Here is a 25,825-nt window from a genome sequence, read left to right as displayed (position 1 = left end):
TCCTTGCTTTTAAATTGTATGTGGCAATATAAACCAGCCACGCTCCATGACTTTGGCTGAGCTGGATCATGGAAAGCTGACCTTCCTGTCCGTTCAAACAATATCAGAACTGAGAACAGCTGCTTTGGCAGTGCTGTGTGCATTTATTTATACTTGTATGATGTGATATCCTTCTTGAGGTCTTGGTAATTCTGGTAGATGATGTGGGAAGTTCTCATCCACATAAAACTTAGAACCAGAAGCATCAAGACACCAGCACCAGTCCAAGCGTGAACATGGCCACAGACTGAATGGGCTGTGCATATTCCATCTCCTCTTCAGATGGCGAGACATTCCCTAGGGATGCTATGTGGCTCTTGAGGCTGAGATGTCCTGGGTCTGAGCTCCTGAGCCTGTCAGCTGCCTGAAAAAATTGTCAGTGATTTGCTGCCCTCTCTTGCTCTAGGGCTTCCAAGGTCAGGACCTTAGTCCATACTTACTTTCTCTTCCTGCTATCCTCCTCCTCAGCTCTTTGTTTCTCATTTCTTAAGACTGTTTGGAGATGTCAGCCAGAAGGTGCAGATCCTTAATTGTCTGAGTGTCTTTGCAAGATACAGGGTGGCGGTGGTCCTGTAGACAACAGGGTAAGTTGCTGTGTGGATCAGGGATTCTCAACACCTGTCTGCTTTATTCTGTCTTAGCCTGAGCCTCCTACGCTTGGGGCACTGTGGGACTAAGGCTGAGAAAAAATCCAGAACATAAGGAGGCTTCTGTAAATCACAGCTGGTGGAGGAGGTAGGGCTGATGCGTGGATGACAGCATTCATCTTTGCCCTCTTATAATGATACAGTTGCTGAAGCTATAAACATTTGGGATGAAACCAGGAGTTTTTGTTTGGTTGTTTTTTTAATTATGTAATTGCTTAGTGCTAATTGAAGTGGGTGCTTCGTTGTTGCTGTGATATTTTTAAGGTTAGGAATATAGAAATTCTGGCATAAACTTTCTGGTTTTGTGTGCAGAAATATTCCAAGGTCATTACATTGTGTTTTAACATGCATATTTGCTTGCTCTGTCAGTCAGTGTAGTGGGCTTTTTTGTTTGGTTGGTGTTTTGGGGGTTTTTTTTGGTTGTTGGGTTTTTTTTTTTTTAATGTGACTGCCCTGCCCAAAATTCCTCAAAGCTTAACAGGGATGGGGGAGGTGTAAAGCTGGTGAAAGTAACTGAGGTTTCTTGGTGTCCTAGGGAGGGAACACTAATGCAGCCCTTTTTATGACTTTGATAGATGCAAGTGAATTCCCCAAAGTTGCATCAAATTCATATCAAAGGGTAAGGAAGCATTTCCATTCAACGAACAGTAATTTCTAAAAGGATGTGTTGAACAGTTTTAAATGTTTATGGTACCAGGAACTGCCATCTATGTTATTTTTCATGCCACAGTTATTTTGAAAAAATCATCTGGTAAAGTACTCTTCCAGTTAAACCAGTATTATCTTCTTGGAACAGCTGTTATTTTGCAAAATTATATGTTATTGGATTTTTTTGTTGTGTACCCTCAGATTACTTTAACATGTACATTAAGCATTATAATTAATGCTCAGGAGCTTTGGGTTTATCTAATGGCTGCCCTCATGAGATGGATGAGGAATTGTCTAGAAGTCAACAATTTTGAAAAGCTTGCCAACCTTCCATATTGCTTTTCATGTTTCATGTTTGCTTTTCACTGTGTTCTTGGAGCCTGCACTGTTAGCCCTACCTGTAATTCCCATGAATTTGAATGGTTTAGGATTCAGTTACACCTTTACATCACGTGGTCTCTAACAGAACTTGTGGAATATTTTCTTGTCTCTCCTCCAGGCTAAATAACTGGATAGTTTCAATGGGCATGTCTTATTTATGGAATTCACTTCTGTTCCTAGAACCACAGAATTGTTAGGGTTGGAAAAGACTTCTCAGATCATCAAGTCCTATTGTCAACTCAGAACCACCAACATGTTCACCATTAAATCATGTCCTCAAGTGTCATGTACATGTTTTTCTGTGGATAAGACACTGGACCACCGTAAGAAGTTAGCAATATTGTGTTTTTAAATAATAATCTCTGGAATATTGCTTGTGTTAGTGATATTTCTTAGTTTCATGAGTGTTGTGTTTTACTGCATGTGCTTGATCAGCAAAGAGAGGGGTTAGAAGGATGAGGCAGAAACAAAGGATTTGTATTGGGTTTGTTTGGGGTTTTTTATATGTGCAATCTGAAAAATATACTGTAGTAAATAAATGATTGCAGTGTACATTTTCTCCCCAGCTAATCTGATGCTACACATCTAGTAGAAGACCATGTTTATCACTTTTTCTTTCTTTTTCTGGAAATGAAATAGGAATAAATACCACGTTAAGCTTTAAGTCTAGTTCATAGCTTCTTAAGAACTATTTTTTCTCCGTTGGTTTTAGTTGAAGCATCTTGTCATAATGGAGATGAAACAATGGAAACAATTGAGGCTGCTGAAGCACTTCTCAATATGGACTCCCCTGATCCTATATTGGATGAAAAAAGAATGAGTAAGTTTTTTTTTAATGAAAATCCAATCTGTATTTGCCAGGTTTATTTGTGAAAGGAGGAGGGATTCACTGCAGCATGGTTGCATGGAATTGGTAGGATTTTTTCTTAACTTCCAGATAGCCTTTATGTACATAGTTTGGATATCAGATATCCAGTGCTGTAAGCAATGAAGGATTTCATTGCCATGGCAGAGTTGAACAGGAAAAGAAAGAGTCAAGAATTACAGAAGGAAGATGTGAATGAAGTTGAATGGTTTAGATTGCAGTGTTTTGTTTGGTTGATGTTTTATATTGTCATGATAAAAGAACATACACTTACATTTGCAGATTGCCTTAAATACGAATGTGAAAAACCAGATAATTGTGCTTCTTGTGGAGTGGGTTCTGTCATTAAATTGTTCTAGTAGTGCTTCTGCTTGTGTAAAATGTCGTCAGCACATATATTGAATTATAAACTAGTCTTCTCTCACTTGAGGGACTTAAATGTCATATTTTTATTTTATTCTATGTTAGAATTTTTCTTCTAAAGCCAGCTTTTAAAGTCCTCATGGCTGTGTGAAAATATTCCTTTTATTCCTTTCCCTTAAGCAACTATGTTTGGTGCAACCGAAGAGGAAGAAATGGTGCCTCCTATGACACATGTGTCAGTCACACTCGATGGGATCCCTGAGGTGGTGGAAGTTCACCAAGCCCCAGACCCTTACTCTGAATCACCAGAGACTCCAGAATTTGAACAACCAAAGAAGAAAAAAGGTAAGATGCTACCAGAGAACAGCAGTGTGGAGCAGGAGAGTAGTGGGTGGCATGGTCACTTCCCTGTGGGTATCTGGAACCATCCTGGGTGTCAGGCCAAAATAACTGAGTGGGCTCAGCCAGCAGTGCAGGGAAAGCATTTTCTTCCTGGGTAGTGGGAGCACATATAAGGGTGCTTAGACTAATGATGTTGTAGAGGTAGCAATGATGGCTTATCCTACAGGAATCTCTGCTTGTTCCTATTTATCGTTTCTTCTTCACAGCAGAATTGCAATACAAGCTGTAGAGCTTTTGCTGCTGTGAATCCTGAAGTACTTTTATTAGCTCTTAGCTTCAACTGAAGATACTTGATCAGTTCAGAATATGGGATGAATTGGGAGGGATTTTTAGCTTTTCTTAAATGTTACTGATTTTTTTTTTTTTTTATTAATAGCTGCATGCCATAGTAAGTGTTAGGCCCATTTGTACTGGATTACATAGTGTAGTGGTGTTCCACTGCAGTCAGTGCTGTGCCAAAGAGTAATGAAGTGCTGTTAGCCAGACCTTCTGCTCCTGTTTTCCCACCCTGCTTCAGCATGGAACCCGTTAGAGGCTCTGAAGCTGGCGTCTGCAGGAAAAGAGTCATGCTGTAGATAGATGTTAAATGCTCTTGCACCAAATTAATATAAAAAGAAAAATAAGCTAAGGAGGTTATGTTTCTGGAGCTAATCCTAGAGCTCATCCTAGAGCATGAGGACTTTCACAGGTTCTCCTGTATAACAGCCTTCCAGAATAAGGCTTCTGCTACCCAGACATACTCCTGTGGAATAGGAGTGCATTTTTGCTGCTACTTTTGCTGCTAATCCCAAATGTTGGGAATTGTTATGTGTGAGAGAGATCATATTGGCCTGTGAAGATCCTGGGAAAGCCTCCTGAGCCCCGTGTATGTCACAAGGTTTCATAGGGATGGGTGTGGGTCAGGAAGTCTCTGATTCCCCTAAGAAAGCTGAACTGAAACTGCTGTGGAGGAGAGCTTTACCAGCAGCTGCCCTGAAAGTGCTGTTGGGGAAACTACTGTGGCTGTGCACACTACTGTGTGATAACCAACTGTAAGAGGATTTTAAACTGGGGGGTTTTTGTTTGTTCTTTTCTTCCCTTCTTTTTTAATGTTGACTGCTGTGTGGGTCAGAATGAGGAGCTGCTGTCTGCCAGACATTTAACCTCTGTGGTTTGATGCTTTCGTACTCTTTCGTGTTGTGCTTCTGCTTACTCCCACTCCTTCCTTTTCCCTAGCTTTAGGTTAGAAAACCAGTTGCTTCACAGAAAATGTGTGTATTTGTTTTAGAAAAAAAAATACAAGAAAAGATGCATCAGCTTGGTGTTTCATTAAGTGCTAGTTTTCAGTGAGTTTGAGACTTCGTGAGGTAGATAGTATGGTCTGAGTGATGTAGAAGTGTTACTTCAGAATCTCGGGTTTTGTAAGACATTGCTGTACAAGAATTGCTGCAAAATGTTATTACATTTGTAGTGCACTTTAGGATAATGTGCAGTGTGTGGGTGGGATTCTTTTGGGGGTTTGTTTCTTTGTAGGGTTGTTTTTTTTTTTTTTAAGTATGCTTTGTTTCCCTTTTTTGGTCAGTTTTGAGGTGTGGCAAAGGATGGTGATCATTTTGCCCTATCCATATCACTCGTGATTTTATAGGGTTTTTATAGATTTTATAGACCTCCTTTATAGACTTCTAGCATATATAAGCCATTAGCTAAACTTAGAGGGATTCACAGTGCAGAGCATTGCCAGCTAACTGGGCCAGAATGGCCCTGCCAAGTAGAGCTCCTCCAAGAGAATGCTCACCAGAAGCAATGTGGTGGTTTCACTTCCTTTCCTTTTGGCCTTATTGCTGCAGCAGGAGAGGTGTATCCACCCATCTGCTTGACTCCAAACCCATGTTCAGCATGATGTTTGTACTCATGAATGTCTCAGCACTGAGCTGCCCAGCTACAAATCAGAAAGACAGGAAAAACAAAGGGATGCCAGACAAAGAAACTTTGAAATTGGCTGTATTAATAGCTTCAGTTCTGTGTTTGCTGTGGAAGATGTTTGGCAGCAGGTGGTCACATAAATTCTATGCATAATATTTTATATATATACCATTTAGTTTGTTTGTACATGCATTATTTTTTTAACAAAACTCACTGAAAATAGTGCAAGAAAATGGATTTTACATTTTCTGGTCTGGTATAAAACATTTAATCAGGATGAACATTTCACTGCCTAATATCACCTTAATTTGTAGCATGAATTTCTAACCTGAAGTCTTTTACAGCCACGGAAATAGGAAAGTGAAAATACCAATTATAAATCCAAAGAGGTATCCAAATTATGGTAGCCCCACCTAAGGCTTAGCTCTTGCACACTTTTTATCCTTCCTCTATGTAAAATTCTCTCCTAAAAAGGAATTTGGTGATGTACTCTGAAAAATAACAAATTCATGCTCTATTGAAGCGAAGGAGGAAGCGTGCTAGTGCTAAATGTGCTTTAAAAAAAAAAAATCTTCTTTTAAACAAAGGAAACATATCTGATGTCTCTGTTAACTGTTTTTTTGATGGTATCAGTCAGCACCTGGAGATTAAAGCTCACAGTGTAGTCTGAAACTACCCAAATAAAGTATCTCTAGCCCAGATACACAGCAGTAACAGCAATGCATTTCTGTAAATAAGTTTCACATTCTTCACAGGTTTCTAATTTTGGATGGGCTTCTGGTAGAGTCCTGAAGTAGTCTAGGCTGAAGAAAGAGAGCCTAGAATTGCTCTTGCAGTCGTATTCATATTTAGTAGCCTAGGTTATCTCTAATCAGAAGTGCATAAATTATGTGGGATCAGTATTTAAGTTTACTGAAGCTGACCCGGAGTAGTTCAGTGGTAACCTAATTGAGCTCTCATCCACTTCATTTACTTTAAGAACTGATCTTATTTAGACATAATGTCTAAATTAGTGACATCAAAATAACAGTCCCTATTCCTTAATGGCTACATTTGCACCTGTTCAAGAGGAAACAAGTCAACAGAGTCTTCCCACAGCTCAAGGTTTTTTTCCAAAGTTACCCTGAGGGTGTTCTTGTGCATTAGAAGCACATCCGTGCAAGAATGACTTCATCTAGGATATTTTACGTGGAACAGACACTTCTGCAGCCTACAATGATGAGTGGAGAAAAGCTGCTAAAAATGTACACCAGTAGTTCTTTATCCTTTCATATCATGATATATGAAGAAAACAATGTTGTAGGATTTCCTCCCTCCTACCTTCTTTCAAATCAAGGAAGACATTACTGGCCAAGACAGTGGGTGTTGTTTGTGTCCCGTCCTCAGTCATTAATCCTGTCTGGATGGAAGGATGAAAATTAGAGGACTGCACGTGTTATTAGTTTACTCACTATAGCTGTCTCAACTAGCTATCCCTTCTCACCCATGCCCTGTCAAAAAAAGAGAAAGAAAAAGGTACAAAGATGGACTTAGCAAGACTGCTAATGTCAAAAAGTGAGTGCTTAAGCCAAAGTTTCTTATGACTTCTCTGTAGATACCTGGAAGTTTAGGACAAAGGAAATAGTGCCAGCTGGCACTGAGTTGTTTTGGTTTTTTTCAGAGCTAGTGAAAAACCCTCTCTCACTCTGCAGCAGAGCTGTTCCCTTACTAAAATAGCCCCTCAAAACAAAACCAAAACTGGAAAGTTAGAGTGTATGGGATTGCACAGAACTTTTGGTCTGGCCTCTTTGGAACATCAACTCTTTTGAAATGCAATAAATTGAGAAAAAATTTTTCCTTTATATTTTTAACTATGACAGTATTCTATCTGAACTAGAAATATGTTTCTCTGAGTCTTGTGTCGTCTTAGTCTATTCTGTCTCTCAAAAGATTATAGGTAATAATATAGGTAATGTCAGTGTTGTAAGGGGTCACTGCAAAACCTGGTAAGATAAATTGTTATTTCATAAGAAAGTTTGGAAGGTTTCTGATTGATTACACCACTTGTAAAAGCTGCCATTGCAGGGAATGAGAACTAAAAAAAGAATAGGTTCAAGGTTTTATGCTGAAAAATACTTCAGCATGACTTAGCTTTTTTATTCCCTTATATGTTGGTAGGTGATTTCTCAACATTTTCAAATGAGTGCACTTCATTTTTGTAATCAGTTTTAAGTAACTTCTTCCTTTCAGTCTTCCTCACCAGAGAGCCACCATGCTTATGACTTAAAAAACTGGTTTTTTTTCAGAGCCTGTTACTGGTTCTTCTGATCTTCATAAACAAGTGACTTCCCTTTATCTGCAGCCACTGTGAAAAAGATGTAAAAGACAATAGGCCTGAAAAAAATGTTTGTTTCAGATGATGGTGTAGTTTGCTGCTGTCAGTGTAGACTTGCAATTGATTAAACAAGCAGACAAGCTTGTTTTGACCCTAACTTCCATTTTGGCAATGAGTGAACATGATAGTGCTCTGTATTTTATCTAACTTTTCCTGTTTAAGCCCTTACACATGGTTAGTAGCTTATTTTTCTCATCTCGTCTGTTTCGAGTGCTCTTAAGAGTACCTAAATAGCCACGGAAATTTCCAATGTACATGGACTTCAGGAAAATGTGTAGTGTAGTCTTTTTTTAGAAGTACAATAAGAGTATAGGAGGTCCATCCTGCCATAGAAAAAGAACTTCAGCACAGAACTAAGTTCCCAACTTACTAAAAATTGAATATTTTTTGAATTGGAGAAGCAAATCTCTTCCCTTTTCAGGTCCTTTTTTTTTTCTTTCTTTGTTTCTTTTTTTTTTTTCCCCTTAAGCTGCAGTTGACTTACTGGTCGTTTATTTCAGGGAAGAAACCAAAACCATCTCGTTCTGAGTCCCCTACTACAACTCCAAATATATCTGTGAAAAAGAAAAACAAAGATGGAAAGGGTAAGTCTAAAGAGTTGTCACCAAAATTTGTAGGAGAACATTGTTTCTGAGTGATCTGTAAAAAGAAAAAAAATCACCCGTTCACTTGTGATGTAAACATAGGTCTTATGTTCAGGAGTGGTTAACATCTCAAGGGAAGGAAAAGATGAGCACATGAGTTTTCTTGGTGTATTTGTCACTTTAGTTGCAAGGGTTCTTGGAAACTTTTCAATATCCCTGCAGAGTCTGCTGTGTTTTGAGTGAAATCTTGGGGAATGCTTTGCATTGTATTAATGTTTCTTAGGCTGTGGTTATTTTGACAGATGATCTTTGAAAATGTGTTCCATCTGTATGTGTCTAATTCTGCATGAGGCTAACCAAGGCTGCCAGTTCGCAGCAGGAAGTACCAAGTCCTGAATTTTGAAAAAAGTTACAGCACATCTTGAAGACTTGGGCAGAAAACTTAGGGTTTGATACTTTCATTCCTCCCGTGTTTAAAAGATAGAAATAAAAATAAATGCCACATAACTGATACAATAAATAATTCTCTCAGCCTGAACTGTTCAGTAGTGTGTATGAGTTTTGTCAACAGCTGCCTTGCTTTGCTGTGGGGTCCAACACCGCACCCGTGCCCAGGCTGGTGTTTGAAGGGAAGGCTGATTCCCGGCCCCAGTGAGTGGTGCTGCGCTCAGTGGGAGCTGGGAATGAGCCTCCCCTGTGTCACAAGTGCCTGCTGGGGCACCTGGGGACAGATGTGTTTGCATGCATGCAGTACTTGCCAGGACAGCAGCCCAGCCAGTCCTGGGCACTGGTGGCAAAAGAATGTCAAACTCTCAAGGTCAGAAAAATCTCGCTCTAGCAAATGAGTTGTCATTTTCTTTTGAAGGGGCATTTTCTGCAATAACAGGAAGAAAAACCTGCTGGCAATCAGTAAATATTTAACATGTTAATGCCATCAGTTTCAAATATGCTTCGTTGCCTTTTTTTTTTTTTTTTTAATTAAAACCTGATTTGTAAGGAAAAATGAAAGGCGTATCAGAGGGACATCCAAGTGGCGCTCAAATGAAATTATAGAAAATACGGAAGGAGCCAGCCACAAAACTAACAGGTGGAAGAGTCTAATGGTTCTGTCGGTGATAGCAAGGATACTCCATAATTCACATTTGTCCATTGTTACAAAATTGCCAATTCTGAAGGGAATAAAATGGAGCATGTTGCCTGAAACCACTGCTTGTTATGAAAACCATTTGTTTTGCATTTTTAGGAACATAGAATTGAAGTAAAAAACATAGTAATATGACCAGCCATGGCAGGGAAGCAGCTAGAAAATCATGAGAGCTGCGTGTCTGTTCCCTAAGGGGAATTTGTATGCTAAAATTACAAGCTCTCCATACAATTACACAATATGATGCATAGAGAAAACGGAGTTTTCCACATATTTCTTCTTCTGCTGTGGCTCAGAGGAGGTTAAATATCCTGCCTGTATGTAAAGCAAACCTGTTTTTTGCAGCCAGTCCTCTCCACAGTGATTTTTAGTGGCTAAGCAGTGACAAATTTTCAGGTTGCCTTGATGCAGCTGAGCGTTTTTAGTCTAGATTACAACAAAAGCACCCTGGATTAGGTGGTAAATGGCTGGGAATGCTCTCACTCCTGTCTGACACAGTGTCTTGCCTAAGCAGCCTTAGCCTTTACCTTTGGCATATATGAAGGCCAGGAGGCTGTTTTATGTAAACTGGGAGACATTTGTTGCAAAGGCAGTGTTTTTTCTCTAGGAATGCTCATTTTTCAAGCTTCCACCTGCTGAAGGAGCTGCTAACATTTTTGTATTGCCAGTGCTGATGACTTTGATGAATATTTGCTAAATATAGTTTAGAATATAGTATTATGGGAATTTCAATTTTTAAGAGATCTCTTATTGAAAAAAAAGTTCAGACTGGTGGTCGTTAAAGTTGAAAAAATCTGCTGAATTAAATTGAAGCTATAAAAAGGGATCCTGTCACCTTCTGATCTGCTGGGCATCATTTTTTGTGAAGCTTGAGCACTGCTATCCTTGCTGGTTTTGCACAGCTACTTGTGGGAGGTGATACAAGAAGTTTTTTTCTTGCTTTCTCAGACTAACAACTGAGAAGCTTATGTGCAGATTCAGATTCCCAAAAGAACATCAAACACCAAAAACCTTCAAAAAAAAGCAGGAAAAAGAGTCTCATTAGTCGTATGAGTTTAGACTCCTTGAATATGGTTTTGGGGAAAAAAAATGCAGATTTTGTACTAATTTTAAGTATTCACAATCTGTGATTTTAATACCCTTTCTTTATATGTGGTAAACACTGAACAGATGTGATGCATTTCCATATGGAAGTGTTTGTCCCTGCTTGTTTGTAAAATGAAATTTGAATGTTGTCTACCAGCAAGCGCAAGCACTCACTGGATTAAAAAAAATTACCTTTTTCTGTACTTTGTTGTTAAAGGTTTGCCTACCTCAGCAGATATCACTGACTGCCCCACATAAATCTCATTGTTAAGGCAAGGATTTTGCTTAGCCTTTTAAAGGATTATAACACTCACCTCGATTCAGCAAAGCATTTAAGCAACAGCTTGATTTCCAGCATTTTTAGGGGATAGAAATTAACATGTTCCTATTCAAGGTAAAGCAATGGTGACTGCTACTGTGACTGGCTTACACAGGAGGGAAATGGGCACATGGGTGACAAATGCTGTCTAATGGTGGTGGTCCAAATGGGGTGGCTGTAGGTTGACTGGTGCCTGGCTGTAGGTTACAGAGTGGCTGGGGTATTTGTACACCTAGATTATAATAACTCACAAGGATCTCTTCCCATGCCCTTCCATTACTATTTGCTAGTCTTGATGATATATTATGACATATTTTATAAAGATACCAGCTTCTTAAGATTATTTGCATCATTAATAAAATATGGCCAACTAATATTTTTTCTTCCTTTTTTTTTTTGGTGTCTGAAATTCTTTTATTCTAGGAAATACAATTTATCTCTGGGAGTTCTTACTAGCACTGCTCCAGGACAAAGCCACATGTCCTAAATATATCAAATGGACTCAAAGAGAGAAGGGCATTTTCAAACTGGTAGATTCCAAGGCTGTGTCCAGGTTGTGGGGAAAACACAAAAACAAACCTGACATGAATTATGAAACAATGGGTAGAGCTCTCAGGTATGTGCATTTTTAGTAATAAACTGTTTCTGTTGCCTTAGTGTTTGTGTGCATTAAATGCCTCATCTAATTTGAATAATGGAAAAATTTAGTATTCTCTTAGTTTGGGAAATGAAAAAGTTATTTCAGCAAAATAAATTAGCTAACTAAAAGTAACCCTCTCTAACCTTAACTCCAAGTCAGTCACCTTCAGTTTCAGCGTAGACATTTTTCAGTGCTGCTGCAAAACTGCATCTTCACAGTCAGACACAGACTAAATAAGAGACTGAAGATTTCAAGTGGGGCAAGCCTTTTACATAAAATTTGAATCTCTTTTCAGAAAAAAACCACCAACATTCATGTATGTTCATTAAATTATTTCTACTTGTTGCATGTGATTCCATCTCCAATGGAAAATACAGTTTTAGAATTCAGTTCTGGTTCCACTTCTCTGAGCTTGTGTGTGCAGACCATTTTAGAACATAGGCAGTGACACATGATTCTATCAGGCTGGGAGTTTTCTCATACATAAAAACCTGTGCAAAATAAGTAGACATCCATCAAGCTTCAGTCTTATCAGTGGATTGATAATCCAGCTGAGCAGTATGCGTTTCTTTTCATTTCCCCTCACCTTGGTGTGCGCAATTTCACGTTGTCATACTAATTTGTAAATGTAACAGAAGTAGTGCTCCCCTGTCCTGTTCCCTTTGCTTTGTTGTAGCTAAAATGTATCCATGTGCTCACTGGTGAATAAATGCGAATTCAGATAGCTGAAAGAACTGTAGGAGTCAAAAGGAGAACTGAAAGTTTTCATGCAACTCTTACAAAGTGTGAGTTGATAGCAGAGTTGCCAAGTCATGGAGTTCTTCTCTTTCTCCACAGATTTATCTAAGGTTGGAGTTAAAAGGTGGCATGAAATACCAGTAAAAAAAAGTTGTTTGAGGAAAAAGTACACTATTAAATTGGCCACTTTTTATAACGAAGAAACTAGACACATGAAAGTTTGTTTACTTGTTGTTTCTGTGTTTACTTTCTGTGAGTTCTGTTGCTTTGTTTTGTTTTTGGCAAAAAACCTGTATAACTTGATGTGTGTGCATTTTAAACAGATACTATTACCAAAGAGGAATCCTTGCTAAAGTAGAAGGTCAGCGCCTGGTATATCAATTTAAAGACATGCCAAAAGATCTCATCTATATTGATGATGAAGATGCGAGCCCTAGCACTGAATCACCTGATTCAACTCTGCTCTCGCCTGCTGTGGCCAATAGAAACCAATCAAGCAGAACTAGAGCGTCTGCAAACGCAGGAGCAAAGGGAGGATCAACCTCAGTGGTAAAACCAGCAAACTCAAAGCCTGCTAAGCTGAAGGAGCATGCAGAAGTTGTACAGCAGCAGACACCTGGCTTGACTTCAGAAGTTTTGAGGACAATGCAATCTCCACAGCCAGTACAACCTACTCAGCTTTTTCGGACAGTTCACGTAATGCAGCCATTGCAGCCCCTCACAGAAGGACATGCAGCTGTAACCAGTAATGTTCCGGATGAATCGTTAAATTCCTCAGTTCAGAATATAAGGTAAGAAAATGTAGAGAAAATAAATATTTGAATAATAATAAATTGACTGGATGATGGCTAGATAGAGTTGATTCTTTGTTTTGTTTCCAAGAAATGCTAGTCTTCCAGTTTGGTTGAAGTGAAACAATGTCTTTGTGGCTCATCCTAGGAATTGAGAGTTACTACAGCATAATATGACAGGTACACACATAACTGTACTGCCTGTGGTGGAGGGAAGCTCATCTTTTCCATGGTGTTAGGCCTGATGAATATCATTTAGAAAGGAAAAATATACAACTTAAAATTGTCAGTTCTGTCCCACAGCAGAAGCTGTGTTTTCATGTCTGCTTTTACAATGCTTGGTGTCTTTGCTTTTGAAGTATACATGGTGGATCTTCATGATACTTTCAAAATTATTTTCCTTCTTGCTTCTTAATTTTTTTTTGTAAGAATTTTTTGTCATCTTTTTCATCTTTTGTATTGTCCCCAGTTGCAAGGAAAAGCTCTATATTACCTGCTCTAGCATTTTGCTGCTGTTACAAGAAAAAGTGCCTCTGATTTTAGGAAACAATTAACAGACTAATTCTTTGGGAGCTGTGCATCTGCAGACACTTGGGAGACAGTCATGCTTCCATGCTTAATTTGTGAGTCAGCTGGCTAACATGACACAGTGCTTAAGCATCATGACTCTTTTGCACCTACCCCTTAGTAGCAGGATTTACTTGTAAAAATGGGCAAGGGCAATATAGTGAAAGGAAAGCAGTACAGATGTAACTGAGGCTATATTGAACCATATAAGTTGGTAGAACAATAATACTAAACATGAATAGGGGGAAAGTTCAGCAATTTGCGAGTTAAATAGGTCTAGGCTAGACCTACACTAGATTATGTATCACAAACAGTATCAGTAGTATAGATGGTATAAAGAATGATAACAACAAACAGAAGTATCTGTAAGACTTAAGGCAGGCAAGAAGTCCAGCCTAACATCTGGAAAACTGTTCAGTGACATTATGACATCCAGTTATTGCATTACAGTATTTCCCAGTCAGACCTTGGGTAATAAGCTAAGGGAGAAAATAGTAGAGATGATACATGTGTGAAGTTCAAATGAAACAGAAGCCTTAAATCCTTAGAGTTCTGTATTACATTGGTTCACATCAATTGTTTTTAACCATAGCATTATTCCATGAAGTCTCTTAACTGTGCTTAGCCAAGATGACAATGTGAAGGGGTTAAAAAAAGAAGCATCAAACCTTTCAGAATGGTATAGAAATACTGCTGATTAAGAAAGGTTATACGAAGGGGTCTGAGCAGTTAGAGTGAAAATAAAAATTACAATCCAGACCTTCTGGTATGCTTTTAACCACAATGGGACAAGCTGCAAAATAGGTGCTGATGAGTCCTGTGCAATAGACACTGCCCATTCCAGGCTCTCAAAATACAATTTATGACATACATATTTCTGCTCAGCTTCAAAGGGCAAGGTTCAAATAGTTGGTTGAGGTAGAATGACATGTTGAACATTTTTTGGAGCGTATGTTTTAGGCATTGTTTTATAATAAGGCTGAAACAAAAGGTTGTTCAGACAGCTGTAACTCTTTAGCAGATGAATGTGTTTGCATACACATTCTGAATTGCTGCAGTAGGGCTTCTGTAAGGGTTGAAATGAATGGTCTGCATGATTTGAAAATGTATAGCAGGTATGACTGCCATTGTAGACTAAGAGCTGACAAACGTTCTGATGTATGCACACAGTCTGTGGGGTTGTGGTTGGAGTCACTTTATAGTGTGGGAATCATGAGGACAAATAGCAGCTTTGGTTGCCAGTTGCTGTTCAGTGGTTGGGGCATGTAAATAGTCAAGATCATTTGGGGAAAACAGCAACCAGGGTCTGGTAATGATCCTCAAAAGGTTTTCTGATGCGTGCTGGTTAACGGTTGGACTCTGCCCTGAAGCATGAACATCTTGAAGCCATATAATTTGTCTTACGCAATTTAGCTTCTAAAGTTTTATTCATGTAAATGTTCACCCCTCTTCTTCTTCATGGAAATAAATGTTTTTCCCTCTGCAGCAATTTGCTTCTGTTCTGTTGTGAGAAGAAAAAAATTATTAATAGAGAAAATATTGAGCATCTTTGAGGTCAAAACGATTGGTTTCTTAACACTTAACCAAAGCCTTCAGAGAATGTCTGAATGTGCATCTTCCCTGCTAAGGGACTGGGTAAAAGAATCATATTTGAAGACTGTTGCAAAGTGCTTGTGTCACTATCCCTGACTGGCACTAGGCAGCATTGCCTGGTACAGACCACTCCCAAAGCATCACTGGGAGAGTGTTGCAGCCAAAGGCCCAAGTCCCCCAAGGCCTCTTGGCATTTCTCAAAGGAATGGGCATGCCGGTGTAAATCTGTGGTTGGCTCTTCACGAGACAGGCAGTGACTTCATTTATAGCTGCACAAAGCTTGTATCTTACTCTGAAGTGGAAAGGTCTTGGCTTTTGGATGGCTTTTGATGTGCTTTTAGGACAAGTTTTGGTGCTGCTGTATGAAACAGAGGCAAGGAGAAGCGTTACTTACAAAGGATAAAAGTGTCTTCAGCCACAGTGCTTAAACAGAAAGGCTGTGATGTGCTAACTGAAGCTTGGGAAACAGGGCAGGAGCAGGGTCAGGTCAAGCAAACTGGGTTTTGCTGACTGAGGAGAACATCTAGTATCCCCAGTGGGAATATGTGGAATTGTAAACGCACTGCTGTTCTGCAGGTCTAACTGTTCTGGCTCGGTGTATGCAGGCACAGTTACTGCAGTCTCCAGTCGTGTAACTGGAAGCTGAATTTGGCGCCACATGTTTCCAGTGATAAGACAAAACCAAAAATGCCTCTCTGGATGAGCATTTTATTGCTTACTTTTTCTGATGAGCCAGCTTTTATGAGGAAGAAAAAGTTCCTTTGAATTTAGCGCTTGTAAAATTAATTCTGTTTAAACCAGAATAACTGATGCAGGTTAACCAGAATACTGGATTATTGGAGTAATTGTGTTTTGCCTTGGAATTAGGAGGCACTGGCCTGGGATTCAGCTCTGTGTACATTGGATCATTCTGAGTATTAAAGGGCATCCTTTCTGTTGCTGCAGAAAGTGCACCTCTCCTGTAGGGCTAGCAATTTACCTTGTCTAGGGCATCCTACAGGGCTGGAAGGTGCCTGTGTTTGGACAAGTAAATTTCTCGCTTAAATGATTAGGACTGCAGATAGAGAGATGCATTTTCATTTACCTTTAATCTAGGGTAGTAGTTTAAGTGATTTAAGATGGACTGAAAAGAGATTCTTATGCTATTTACAGTTCAGAGAATATCATATGGGGAGTAATTTTAAGTTCTATGTCTTTCTCTGTTATTGACTGTGTGGGACATGGCTGAACCTTCTAGCTGGCAGCTGTCTATACCAAGAAACTTGCAATTAGTTGACTGCTGACAGACCCTGTGCAATGTTTAGCACTCTCCAGGTTTTAATCTGTTTCTGTCAAAATTCAGCTTACTGTTTCTTTTCTGTACTTGCAAGTTGTCATTGCGATAGCTTGGACAGAGCACGTTAGAAGACCAGCATCCCAACTCAGTTCTGTAGCTGGGGGAAAGCTAATACAGATCACAGAGGACCAATGGGATATGCTCTCTGTGTGCACTTCTGAATGGGAGAAACTCGATGCGATGAATCAGCCACAGTTTTCATCTTGGTCTTTTTGCAACCTTCGAGGTAGAAAATCACTTCTGAAGGTGACACAAGCATGGATTGCAGTGGCAGGGTCCTGATTCAAGAGGAGGAGGAAGTAGCTGAACGTGTCATGTTTTTTCAGGGCGTGAGCATTCTGCGTAAGAACAGTGATGAAGCCAAGAATTCGCCAACACTGTGTATGCATCCCAATAAGCAGAGGCAATTGCCTTTGAAAGTCATGTGTACCCCAAGCAAACACATGCTTTCTGCTGTTGTTCCGTAATCTATTTCCAGGCTGTGATGCTTTGGTGGTCTGACTCCAGCAATGCTGATGCTGAAAAAAAGATAGATTTGTCTAGCAGGAGTTTATCAGCTCTGAAAATGTGATTACAGCTGCTATTTCAAATGAAGTGTCTTCATCTCATGCCTTATACAGACATTGGCTTGTGTAAGTTGCACAGTGAATGTCACCATTATCTTCTGTAATCATCCTTCACACCCTATCTGTATTGGCTTTGCTCGAGCTCACATAGCCCCACAGACACAGGGAACCAGTTTGGCTCTGTCCTACTGAGACTTTGCACTGACCATCTGCTTTGAGTCCCTTTTGCTTGAATAAGAGCTAGAGTCACATCTGCATGATGTCAGCTAATGTTGTAGCCCATCGCTCCTGTGCCATTTCAATAGGTATCCTGAATAAAAATCATCACAGTAAGTCTTGTGTAAGTCTTGGTAAAGGGCTCTCTAGATCTCTCTGGGACTTGATGGGGAACACAGGCAAAAGGGGATCATGCCAGCTGAGGACTTGCAGATGATCAGAAACCACCTCTGAATAGCCTCCTTTGATTAGCCACCATCAGTGCACGTGCTTTGCTTCTGTTTGTAGTTAGACAGCAGTCTTCTGTCAGTGCTCCCAAGGCAAGCCTGCATTTTTAAAAGCTCTCCAGCACACTGACTAGTAGGTATTGTTGGATCTGACTCACTGCTACCATAGGCTTCCCCAAAGGAAGGGAAATGGGACTGTTACAAAGAGCTCATCTCTGTAATCTCTTAAGGCTTGACTGCAATCCAGGTTTCAGGTTGGTGAGAAAAATGTCCTTCCTGAGGGAGGTGCTGGTCATAAATAGGCTGATGTGGTCTCAGTGGGCTTCTACAAGAAACTGTCATTTAGCTTACAACAGGGTGTGTTTCTCAGAACACATTTACAATATGGACAACTTCTATCACAGCAAAGACTTTGGTTGTAACCAAACATTTTGATTTTCCTGCAGCTGAAGAAGACTTTTTCTTAAGCCCACTTCCGATGTAATTTCTGTGGTACGCAAGAAGGCAGCTGCTTATTGACAGAAAGGACTACAGAGTCATCTAGTCAGATTAATTTTGTTTCTGCACAATAAGAAGATATTCATAGGAGCTCTCTTTCCATGTCTTTGGCACTGCTGAAAGAGGTGGAGGTTCTGCAGGTCTGTTAGTAGCAAAGTTCCTGAGTTTTAGTTCAGGTGACCGTGAAGTTTTGAAAAATTCTGGAAAGAAGACTGTTAGACTTTGTGGTTCAGTAAAAAGGAAATCTTGAGAGTTCAGTCCTTTACCTCTGTCTTCTCTTAACTCTCTCTATGTATTTCTTAATATTGCTTTGTTTCATTTTATTACTGTGCTATGAAATATTTTGTTTACCTTGGCTTGTAGCTTCAATATTTTTGGTATCTTCTCCATATCATAAATTTCACATAAATTACCATAAATAAACTTGCTTTTCTTGCCTCTCACTAGTTACCTGTTGATGAGCTAATAAGATATTGCACAATTCTAGGCCATTAACAGTAAAAAATGGCCCAAGAAGTAGATGATCATTTTCTGCCAAGCTAAAATGACTTCAGAATTTTTGTCATTCTTTTCTCAGTTTTAATCAGATTGTTTTATGGCAGCATTTTCTTTCCATCACTGTTGCTCAATGTTCTTATTCTTGTTGAAACCTCAGCAGCAACTTCTAAAATAAGCACCCAAAAGATTTGTACTTTAGAGAAGAAAGGGTGTTAGCAAAATGCCAGTGAAAAACAGAAACATAGCAAAATATAGACTTAAAAGCACCTAAAATAGTGTAGCCCAGTGTTAATAAATCACCTTAATATTGTGTACTTTTTTTTTGTAAAACAGACAAAATTATTAACCAAGCTATATTCTTTTCCATTATATTCAAGACAAATACTTTAAACAGATAGATTTTTAGTTAGTAAACAGGTTTAACAATTAAGGCAAATGTCTTGCTTGGCCACCATTAGCATAAATAAGTATTTATGGTGTGCTTGTACAGGCAACTGCTGCATGCTTCCCTTGTAAGTTCACAGTGTGTGAATGCATATATGTGTATGTACAGGTTTCTATATATGTGTACCATATATCTGTATCTTGGCTGATGGAGAAGACAAAGCATCTGGAGTAAACCTCAGGTACAGGACTGACTTTCAAGAGAAATAAAATGGCTTAAGATTAATATGCAGATACTAATTACAGTATGCTGAGACAAATGGTCTGGTTTTGTCTCTCAGAGCTGTTGCTCCTGGTGCTTTGCAGATACCTTCTGCATTGATGAGATGCAGTTCATACATTTATCCTTCAAAGCCACTTCATAGCTAGCAGCTTTTATTTTTACAAAACAACTACAGAACAAGAAAATAGCTTCAAGGTAATAGTTGGAGGGCATACTAGCACAGGATAGCAGCTTCAGCTGCTGCTTTCAAAATTGGAGCTATTGAGTTGTTCTTAATCCTTCAAACTCAGGCAAGTTTCTTCATGGATTAAAGAACTGGCTTGGTATCTATTCTGATATTTTTGATGCTTTTCTAATGGCAAGTTACCTTTCCTTCATATCTGTTCCACTTGCACTGCTGGTCTCTGTAGGCTTCCCTGGGTTGAGCTGTAGCTATCTGGCATTTTGATTTTACTACAAGTTTGTTTAACTGTAGGTAGTTTACTTTTTTTATTTTTTGAAGAACCTAGTGGAGGCCCTCATCCTGTTGCTACTTCTGGCACAGACGTTAGTGACTTTTCTATCAAGGTCCCAGGGGAATTGCCGAAGGAAAAAAAGTAGTTAGCACTGATAACCCTTAGGAGACTTGGTATGAGCCTTAGTACTGTCATTCTGAGCCTTGCACTTTAGGCTTGGTTGTTGGTATTTGCTGTGTCAGCATCAAGTTCTCCAGAAGTTTGAAATAAAGAAGCAATCGCTCTAGGTGGTGCTTCACCTTCAACCAGTCCCATTTCCATGAGCTTCTTCTTTGGGATTTCTTCTGTTGTGTGAAAAAGAAGCTCAAGATTGACTCTGGTGTCAGTCATATCAAATTTTGTGTCATGGTTATGATGGCCTCTGTGAGGAGACCTGTGTGGGAGCCTCGTTGGCAAGGATTTGGATTTGCTTTGCTATAGCAGCATTGCTAGGTACTGCAGCCTTCTTTCTTGGAAGGAAGAGAAAGCTACAGATGGAAATTTTGTTCCTTGTATTACCAAGCCATATGGGAGCTGGGGAAAAGATTGCCTGCAGCAGGGACTGGCAGCTGGAGGATGCTCAGGGAAATACCCATGTGCTTTGAGCCTGATACCAGCAGGGTGTTACTGGGGCTGCTCTTGCTGGAGCAGTCTTTGGAGCTCAGCTAGAGGCCTTTCCCAGAGGACTGAGCTGAGTGGAACATGAGAAATCCTCTACATACATTCCTTCACTTTACTGCTGCCCTAAGAAAGGGGGAATGCAGCTCCCTGTGTGGTTGGAGTATGGCCAGCAGCAGCATCTGCATCCACATTGTCCCACAGCTTCAGCACCACGCAAGTCCTGCTGTGGTAAGATTTTTGTTGCAACTGTGGTAGCCAGAGTATGGTTTTAAATTGAAGTTTTGAATATGCTGAATTGGATTGGACTGGTCAGTGGCTTAATGCTGACAAGTAGAATTTCACAGAGCTGTGAAAAATAGATCCTATATGGGTAGAAGGACTGTAGAATGGAGGAAATTCCATGGTAGATGTATAGCAGGCAACCCTTACAGCATATCTGAAGTTCAGTCTTCAGAAAGAACAGCAGGCAGTATTGTGCATGAACATGAAAGTACAAATGTTGACAGTAAGTTGCTTTCCATCTTAAGTGATTTCAGTAGGGGTAGAAATAAGCTAGGAGGTGGAGATAGTTAATTTTTTTTTATTTTTGAGAAAACACAATGGAGAGCTTAAGACTGAAAAAGGGGAGGAGGGTAGGCAGGACTAAACACTGAAGAGAAGCAGGAAGATGGGAGAGAACTCTGCATAACAAACAGAAGGAAGGAAAGATTGCCAGAGACAGCATGGCATGGTGGCCTGGAACAGCTGTGGCAGGGTGTCAAAGCAGTTACCCTTCCCTTCCTCTCTCCCTCCCATGTTGGGGTCACTAAGCCAGCAGCTGAGATAGCTGATGAGCTGGAGAACCCCGAAGTAGCAAAGGCCTGCTGGTGGAAAAACGCAGGTATCTGAGAATACCTTTCTCATCTCTGTAAAGGAAAAGTCTCTCCCACAATCCTTGCTGAATTGTAACGTTAGCCCCAGACCCTGGGTAAAAGAGAACTACCTCTCCCAGCAGCCTGTGCGGCTGCTTCCTTGACCTGGTGCCCCGCTCCGCCCCTTCCCTCTGCTCATTGGTTCCGTTCCCTGGTCCCGCCTTTGTACCGCCCGTGTGCCCTCAGATCGCTGGTTCTGTAAAGCTGATCCTGAGGGGCTGTTTCTCTTTCGCGTCTGGGGCCCTCTGCGGAGGATGAAGCAAACCTCGACTGTGGAACTCGCCATGCGGAGGGCCCTCCTTTGCTTCTTGTCTCTGGTAATATTGAGCTGTCTGGCCTGAGTGTGCGTGTGTGTGTCATCAGCGCTTGAACATCTGCGCGGGGATGAAAGGAGAAACTAGCTAGCGTGCTATACTGCCGCACCCAAAGCGGTCTCCTGCCCGAGCCGCTTTTGGGAAAAAGCAGCAATCTCCCTGTCGCCCTAACACCCTCACTCATGTACTCCCCCGGTGACCATTTATGTTTTCTGGGGGTTTTGTCTTGTTTTGTTTTAATTCGCGTGACTGGAGCGTGTTTCAACGTTTAAGTCACCACTGTGCACTGCAGTAGCTCTGTACCACAATCCTTGCTGAATTGTACCGTGAGCCCCAGCCCCTGGGTAAAAGAGAACTACCTCTCCCAGCAGCCTGTGCGGCTGCTTCCTTGACCTGGTGCCCCGCTCCGCCCCTTCCCTCTGCTCATTGGTTCCGTTCCCTGGTCCCGCCTTTGTACCGCCCGTGTGCCCTCAGATCGCTGGTTCTGTAAAGCTGATCCTGAGGGGCTGTTTCTCTTTCGCGTCTGGGGCCCTCTGCGGAGGATGAAGCAAACCTCGACTGTGGAACTCGCCATGCGGAGGGCCCTCCTTTGCTTCTTGTCTCTGGTAATATTGAGCTGTCTGGCCTGAGTGTGCGTGTGTGTGTCATCAGCGCTTGAACATCTGCGCGGGGATGAAAGGAGAAACTAGCTAGCGTGCTATACTGCCGCACCCAAAGCGGTCTCCTGCCCGAGCCGCTTTTGGGAAAAAGCAGCAATCTCCCTGTCGCCCTAACACCCTCACTCATGTACTCCCCCGGTGACCATTTATGTTTTCTGGGGGTTTTGTCTTGTTTTGTTTTAATTCGCGTGACTGGAGCGTGTTTCAACGTTTAAGTCACCACTGTGCACTGCAGTAGCTCTGTACTCCAGCAGTACAGCTCTTAATCCTCTAATGTTGTCCCCACAAGCTCTACATCTATTGACAGTAATGTGGTGCCCAAGTCTGTGAGCCTGCAACTGATGGTATCACTCCTAACTTAAAATGATGTTTTGGCAGCAGGTTCTGATCAGTTGCTTTACCAGAAGATGTGTGTGAGCCTGGCAGACAGAGAATTCTGTGTCCTGGGAGTGTGGGAAGGTCGTGCCCAGATGCTGCTACGATGTGGAGTTAAATGTATATATGGATGTCAGGACAGTTGAGGCGTGACTTATGAATAATTTAGGCTCGTGATTTATTAATTACTTGGGGTAATTTTTGAAACTGATGGCAGATGTCTAGTGGGTCATGCTTGTGATGTTGGTATATGCTTGAGATGGAGGTCTTGGATGTGATTCCTAGGTTTCCTGATGAACTGAATGTCTCAAAGGCAGGCTGTTCAGCTTGGTGGTGGCAGTATTGCTCAGGTGGGGTGCCTTTACTTTGGCACCCAGCTTGCTGAATTCAGGGGTCAGATCCAGTTCTTGTTTTATTAGGAGAGATTCTGCTACCTCTTTTGGAAATGTTGAGAAATTAATTGTTTATGATGCCAAATGTTTTTTCTATAGTAAATCTATAATGATTTTTTCAAAATTCAGCATAAAAGTGTTCTGACCCTATAATCTTCTCTAATCTTAGCAGGACTTTACAGACTCCAACCCAGGTTCCAGTGGTTGTTTCTCCTGGAAATCAGCAGCTGCATACTGTAACACTCCAGACAGTGCCTCTTACTACAGTGATAGCCAGCACAGATCCAGCCTCAGCAGCACAGAAATTCATTTTACAAGCCATTCCTACTTCCCAACCCATGACAGTTCTTAAAGAAAACGTCATGCTACAGTCTCAGAAGCCAGTCTCGCCTCCTTCCTCAATTGTGCTGAGCCCAGCACAAGTTCAGCAAGTGCTCACCAGCAGCGTGCAGACAATTTGCAATGGAACAGTCAACATGGCTTCGTCTCCATCCTTCAGTGCCACTACCCCCGTGGTGACGTTCTCGCCCAGCAGCTCACAGGTGGTGTCTCACCCGTCGGGCACGGTGATCACTTCAGTCATTAAAGCACCAGACACGAAGCAGGTTGGCCCACAAGAAGAGGAAAAGGAAGAGAGTGACAAAGCAGAAGATACTGAGCAGTCAGAGCAGAGATTCCAGCAGCAACCATTTGTGATGGTAGTGTCCAGTTCAAGTAATTTCCCATCTAACGTGGAAGTGAAGCAAGAAAATGAGCCATTGGAACCCAATTTGTATTGATAATGAAATAATTTTAAAAAAAGACCCTGTGGATGATTATTTTCATAAATGTGATGGGACCTTTTCAGTTATGTATATATGATTTGATTCTGAAGCATGATGTTGCAAAGCTACTTAATTTCTGCAGTTAATTCTTAGAATTCATGCTTTAGGATGGATTTTGATTTTCTGTTAATTGCAAAATGTTATCATATAAATAAAATTATATATTACTCGTTTTTCAAAGTACAGGCATGAAGGAATATGCTTTTTATGCTATGAAGACTTTCTCCTGAGGTTGCTGGCCAAAGTTTCAAACTTCTTTCTTACTTTGTTGTCAGTCTGTTGCCGATTTACATTACAGTAATATTATTGTAACCTTTTCTGTTTAATCTGTATGTGTATCACCTTCGAAGCAGCAGTTAGTTTTAGTAAGACAGTTTCATTCCATGTGTTTGAATTTTTATGATCGAGTATCTGTTTCATATCAGTGAATGACATCAGTTTTAGACTTTGATAACCAGGTATCCTCTTGCATTTTTTGCAGCACAAACTCTTGTGTGTGCAAAATTGAATATACACTCCTATTGAGAGTACTCAAAACATATATTCCAGTAATGGACAATGCCATGTCTCTATTTTATATGAAAACATCAGATATATTTAATTACAGAAGCTAACAGCATCACTACAGGTGCAAATGTTTCATGCCATTTTGCAGCTATGAAGCTTAACAATCTTGCTTTCTACTTCAGATTATTTTGTAAGGGGGAGGGAAATTAAATATATACAATTTATGCAGGTTTTTGGAGATTAATTCTGCTAAGATGTTCTTGGTTTTGATTGTAAATACTGTATATTCAATGTTGCAGGGAAGTTTTTTCAGCTAATTTTTTTCCATACAAATTTTTGATAGATACAAATAAGATCAATAAGATTGTTCTGTTTAGAGGTCTAATGTTATATGTATTCATATTACAGAGTGACTTTGTATTTAAAGACAAATTTTTAAATGATGGAGCCCATTGAACCTTGGGTCCTTCTTTTGTATTTTTAATTGGTTTATTATGAAAATAAATCAAATGGAAAAACATTTTTCTGTATTTACTCTGAAATGTTTTTATATTATAATGTTTTGACAGTCATCATAAATAGCAAACATAGTGAGAAACAGGACTGTGATTAGTGAGTATGGGTCTGTGGTGGGACACGAGCAATTCACAAATCGCTTCTGAACAGACTTGAACGCAGTCAGTGTGCTGTGGGTATCCTCTGAAACAGCAGTACTGTATGTTTTTGTAGCTGAACCAAAGGTTGAGCTAAATCCAGGAACTGGACTTAAACTACTCCTTTTCCATCATTTCCCAGCATGTTACAGACAAACAGCACAAAATTTTGAGTGTATTTCACAAACGTCGTTGTAGATTGTATGATACAACTGACAGCCCAAACTATTAGGGCTTCAAAAACTTGCATGTTGCAATGTTTCAACAGGGGGTGAATTAATAATAAATATGATGCCTGGTAGTATGATTCTATTGGTATAAAATTAAAGGGACTATGACTTTCTATGGTTGCATTAATGTTGGAGTTTTATCGATGGGTTGATAAGGTTAAATGTAACTTTAAGCACATGAGTACTAGAAAAACTAATAGGAGCAGAACTGTGGCAGAGATAGCCTGGTCTTGCTGCTTGACAAAAGAAACTCTACAAACTATTGAACAAGCAGTTCTCTGTCACAGGTGCCATGTTAGTTCATTGTTTCTTCCCTCTGATTCCCATGCAGTCAGGCTTCCACCTGCAAACCCAGCATGCCTCACGCCATCTCCAGGAAGGCTGGTCATACCCACACTGGTGTTTGTTTATCTGGCAGCATTCCCTGCAGCTGGGGAGTGCTGGCAATATTGCTAGGAATGTGGATAAGCATTGTGGAAGCATATCTGATAAAAGTCCTCATCTGGAGGGCTATGTCAGATTGACAGAAGCACAGAAGAGGGAGGTTAGTTTTCTTAATCAAACTGTAAAATAGGGGTGTTTTCCTATTCTACAAATATTTCATAATTGTAGGAAACCTGAAGTGATAATGCTTGACTGACATCAGTGTTTTTAGATATGGGGAAGTTGCTTTGGTGTTTACTGGCAATGTGGAAAAAAAAATTAAAAAACGTGTCATAAGGTTACAGCTTCACCAACAAAACTTCATGCCATA

The 25,825-nt window shown here is 40.3% G+C and overlaps 1 protein-coding gene across 7 annotated transcripts in view; it reads left to right on the top strand.

Moving 5' to 3' along the window:
* The window catches only part of ELF1 (E74 like ETS transcription factor 1), an 88,500-nt gene extending 63,782 nt beyond the window's left edge, over positions 1–24,718 (top strand). For 5 of the 7 annotated variants that reach the window (XM_017733563.1, XM_017733566.1, XM_017733564.1 and 2 more), the window contains exons 4-9: positions 2,428–2,535; positions 3,124–3,288; positions 8,122–8,205; positions 11,178–11,370; positions 12,456–12,923; positions 23,027–23,636. In XM_017733563.1, the coding sequence (XP_017589052.1) occupies positions 2,428–2,535; positions 3,124–3,288; positions 8,122–8,205; positions 11,178–11,370; positions 12,456–12,923; positions 23,027–23,636 (1,628 nt within the window). Of the gene's footprint in view, positions 1–2,427; positions 2,536–3,123; positions 3,289–8,121; positions 8,206–11,177; positions 11,371–12,455; positions 12,924–23,026 lie in introns of all 7 variants that reach the window. The other 2 variants (XM_017733567.1, XM_008633137.2) reach the window with 2 other exon arrangements.
* The last annotated feature ends 1,107 nt before the right edge of the window (positions 24,719–25,825 follow it).

This window comes from Corvus brachyrhynchos, unplaced genomic scaffold (genome assembly GCF_000691975.1).
Source record: "Corvus brachyrhynchos isolate BGI_N302 unplaced genomic scaffold, ASM69197v1 scaffold202, whole genome shotgun sequence".
Lineage (NCBI taxonomy): Eukaryota > Metazoa > Chordata > Aves > Passeriformes > Corvidae > Corvus > Corvus brachyrhynchos.
This window is presented reverse-complemented; position numbering and strand designations above follow the sequence as displayed.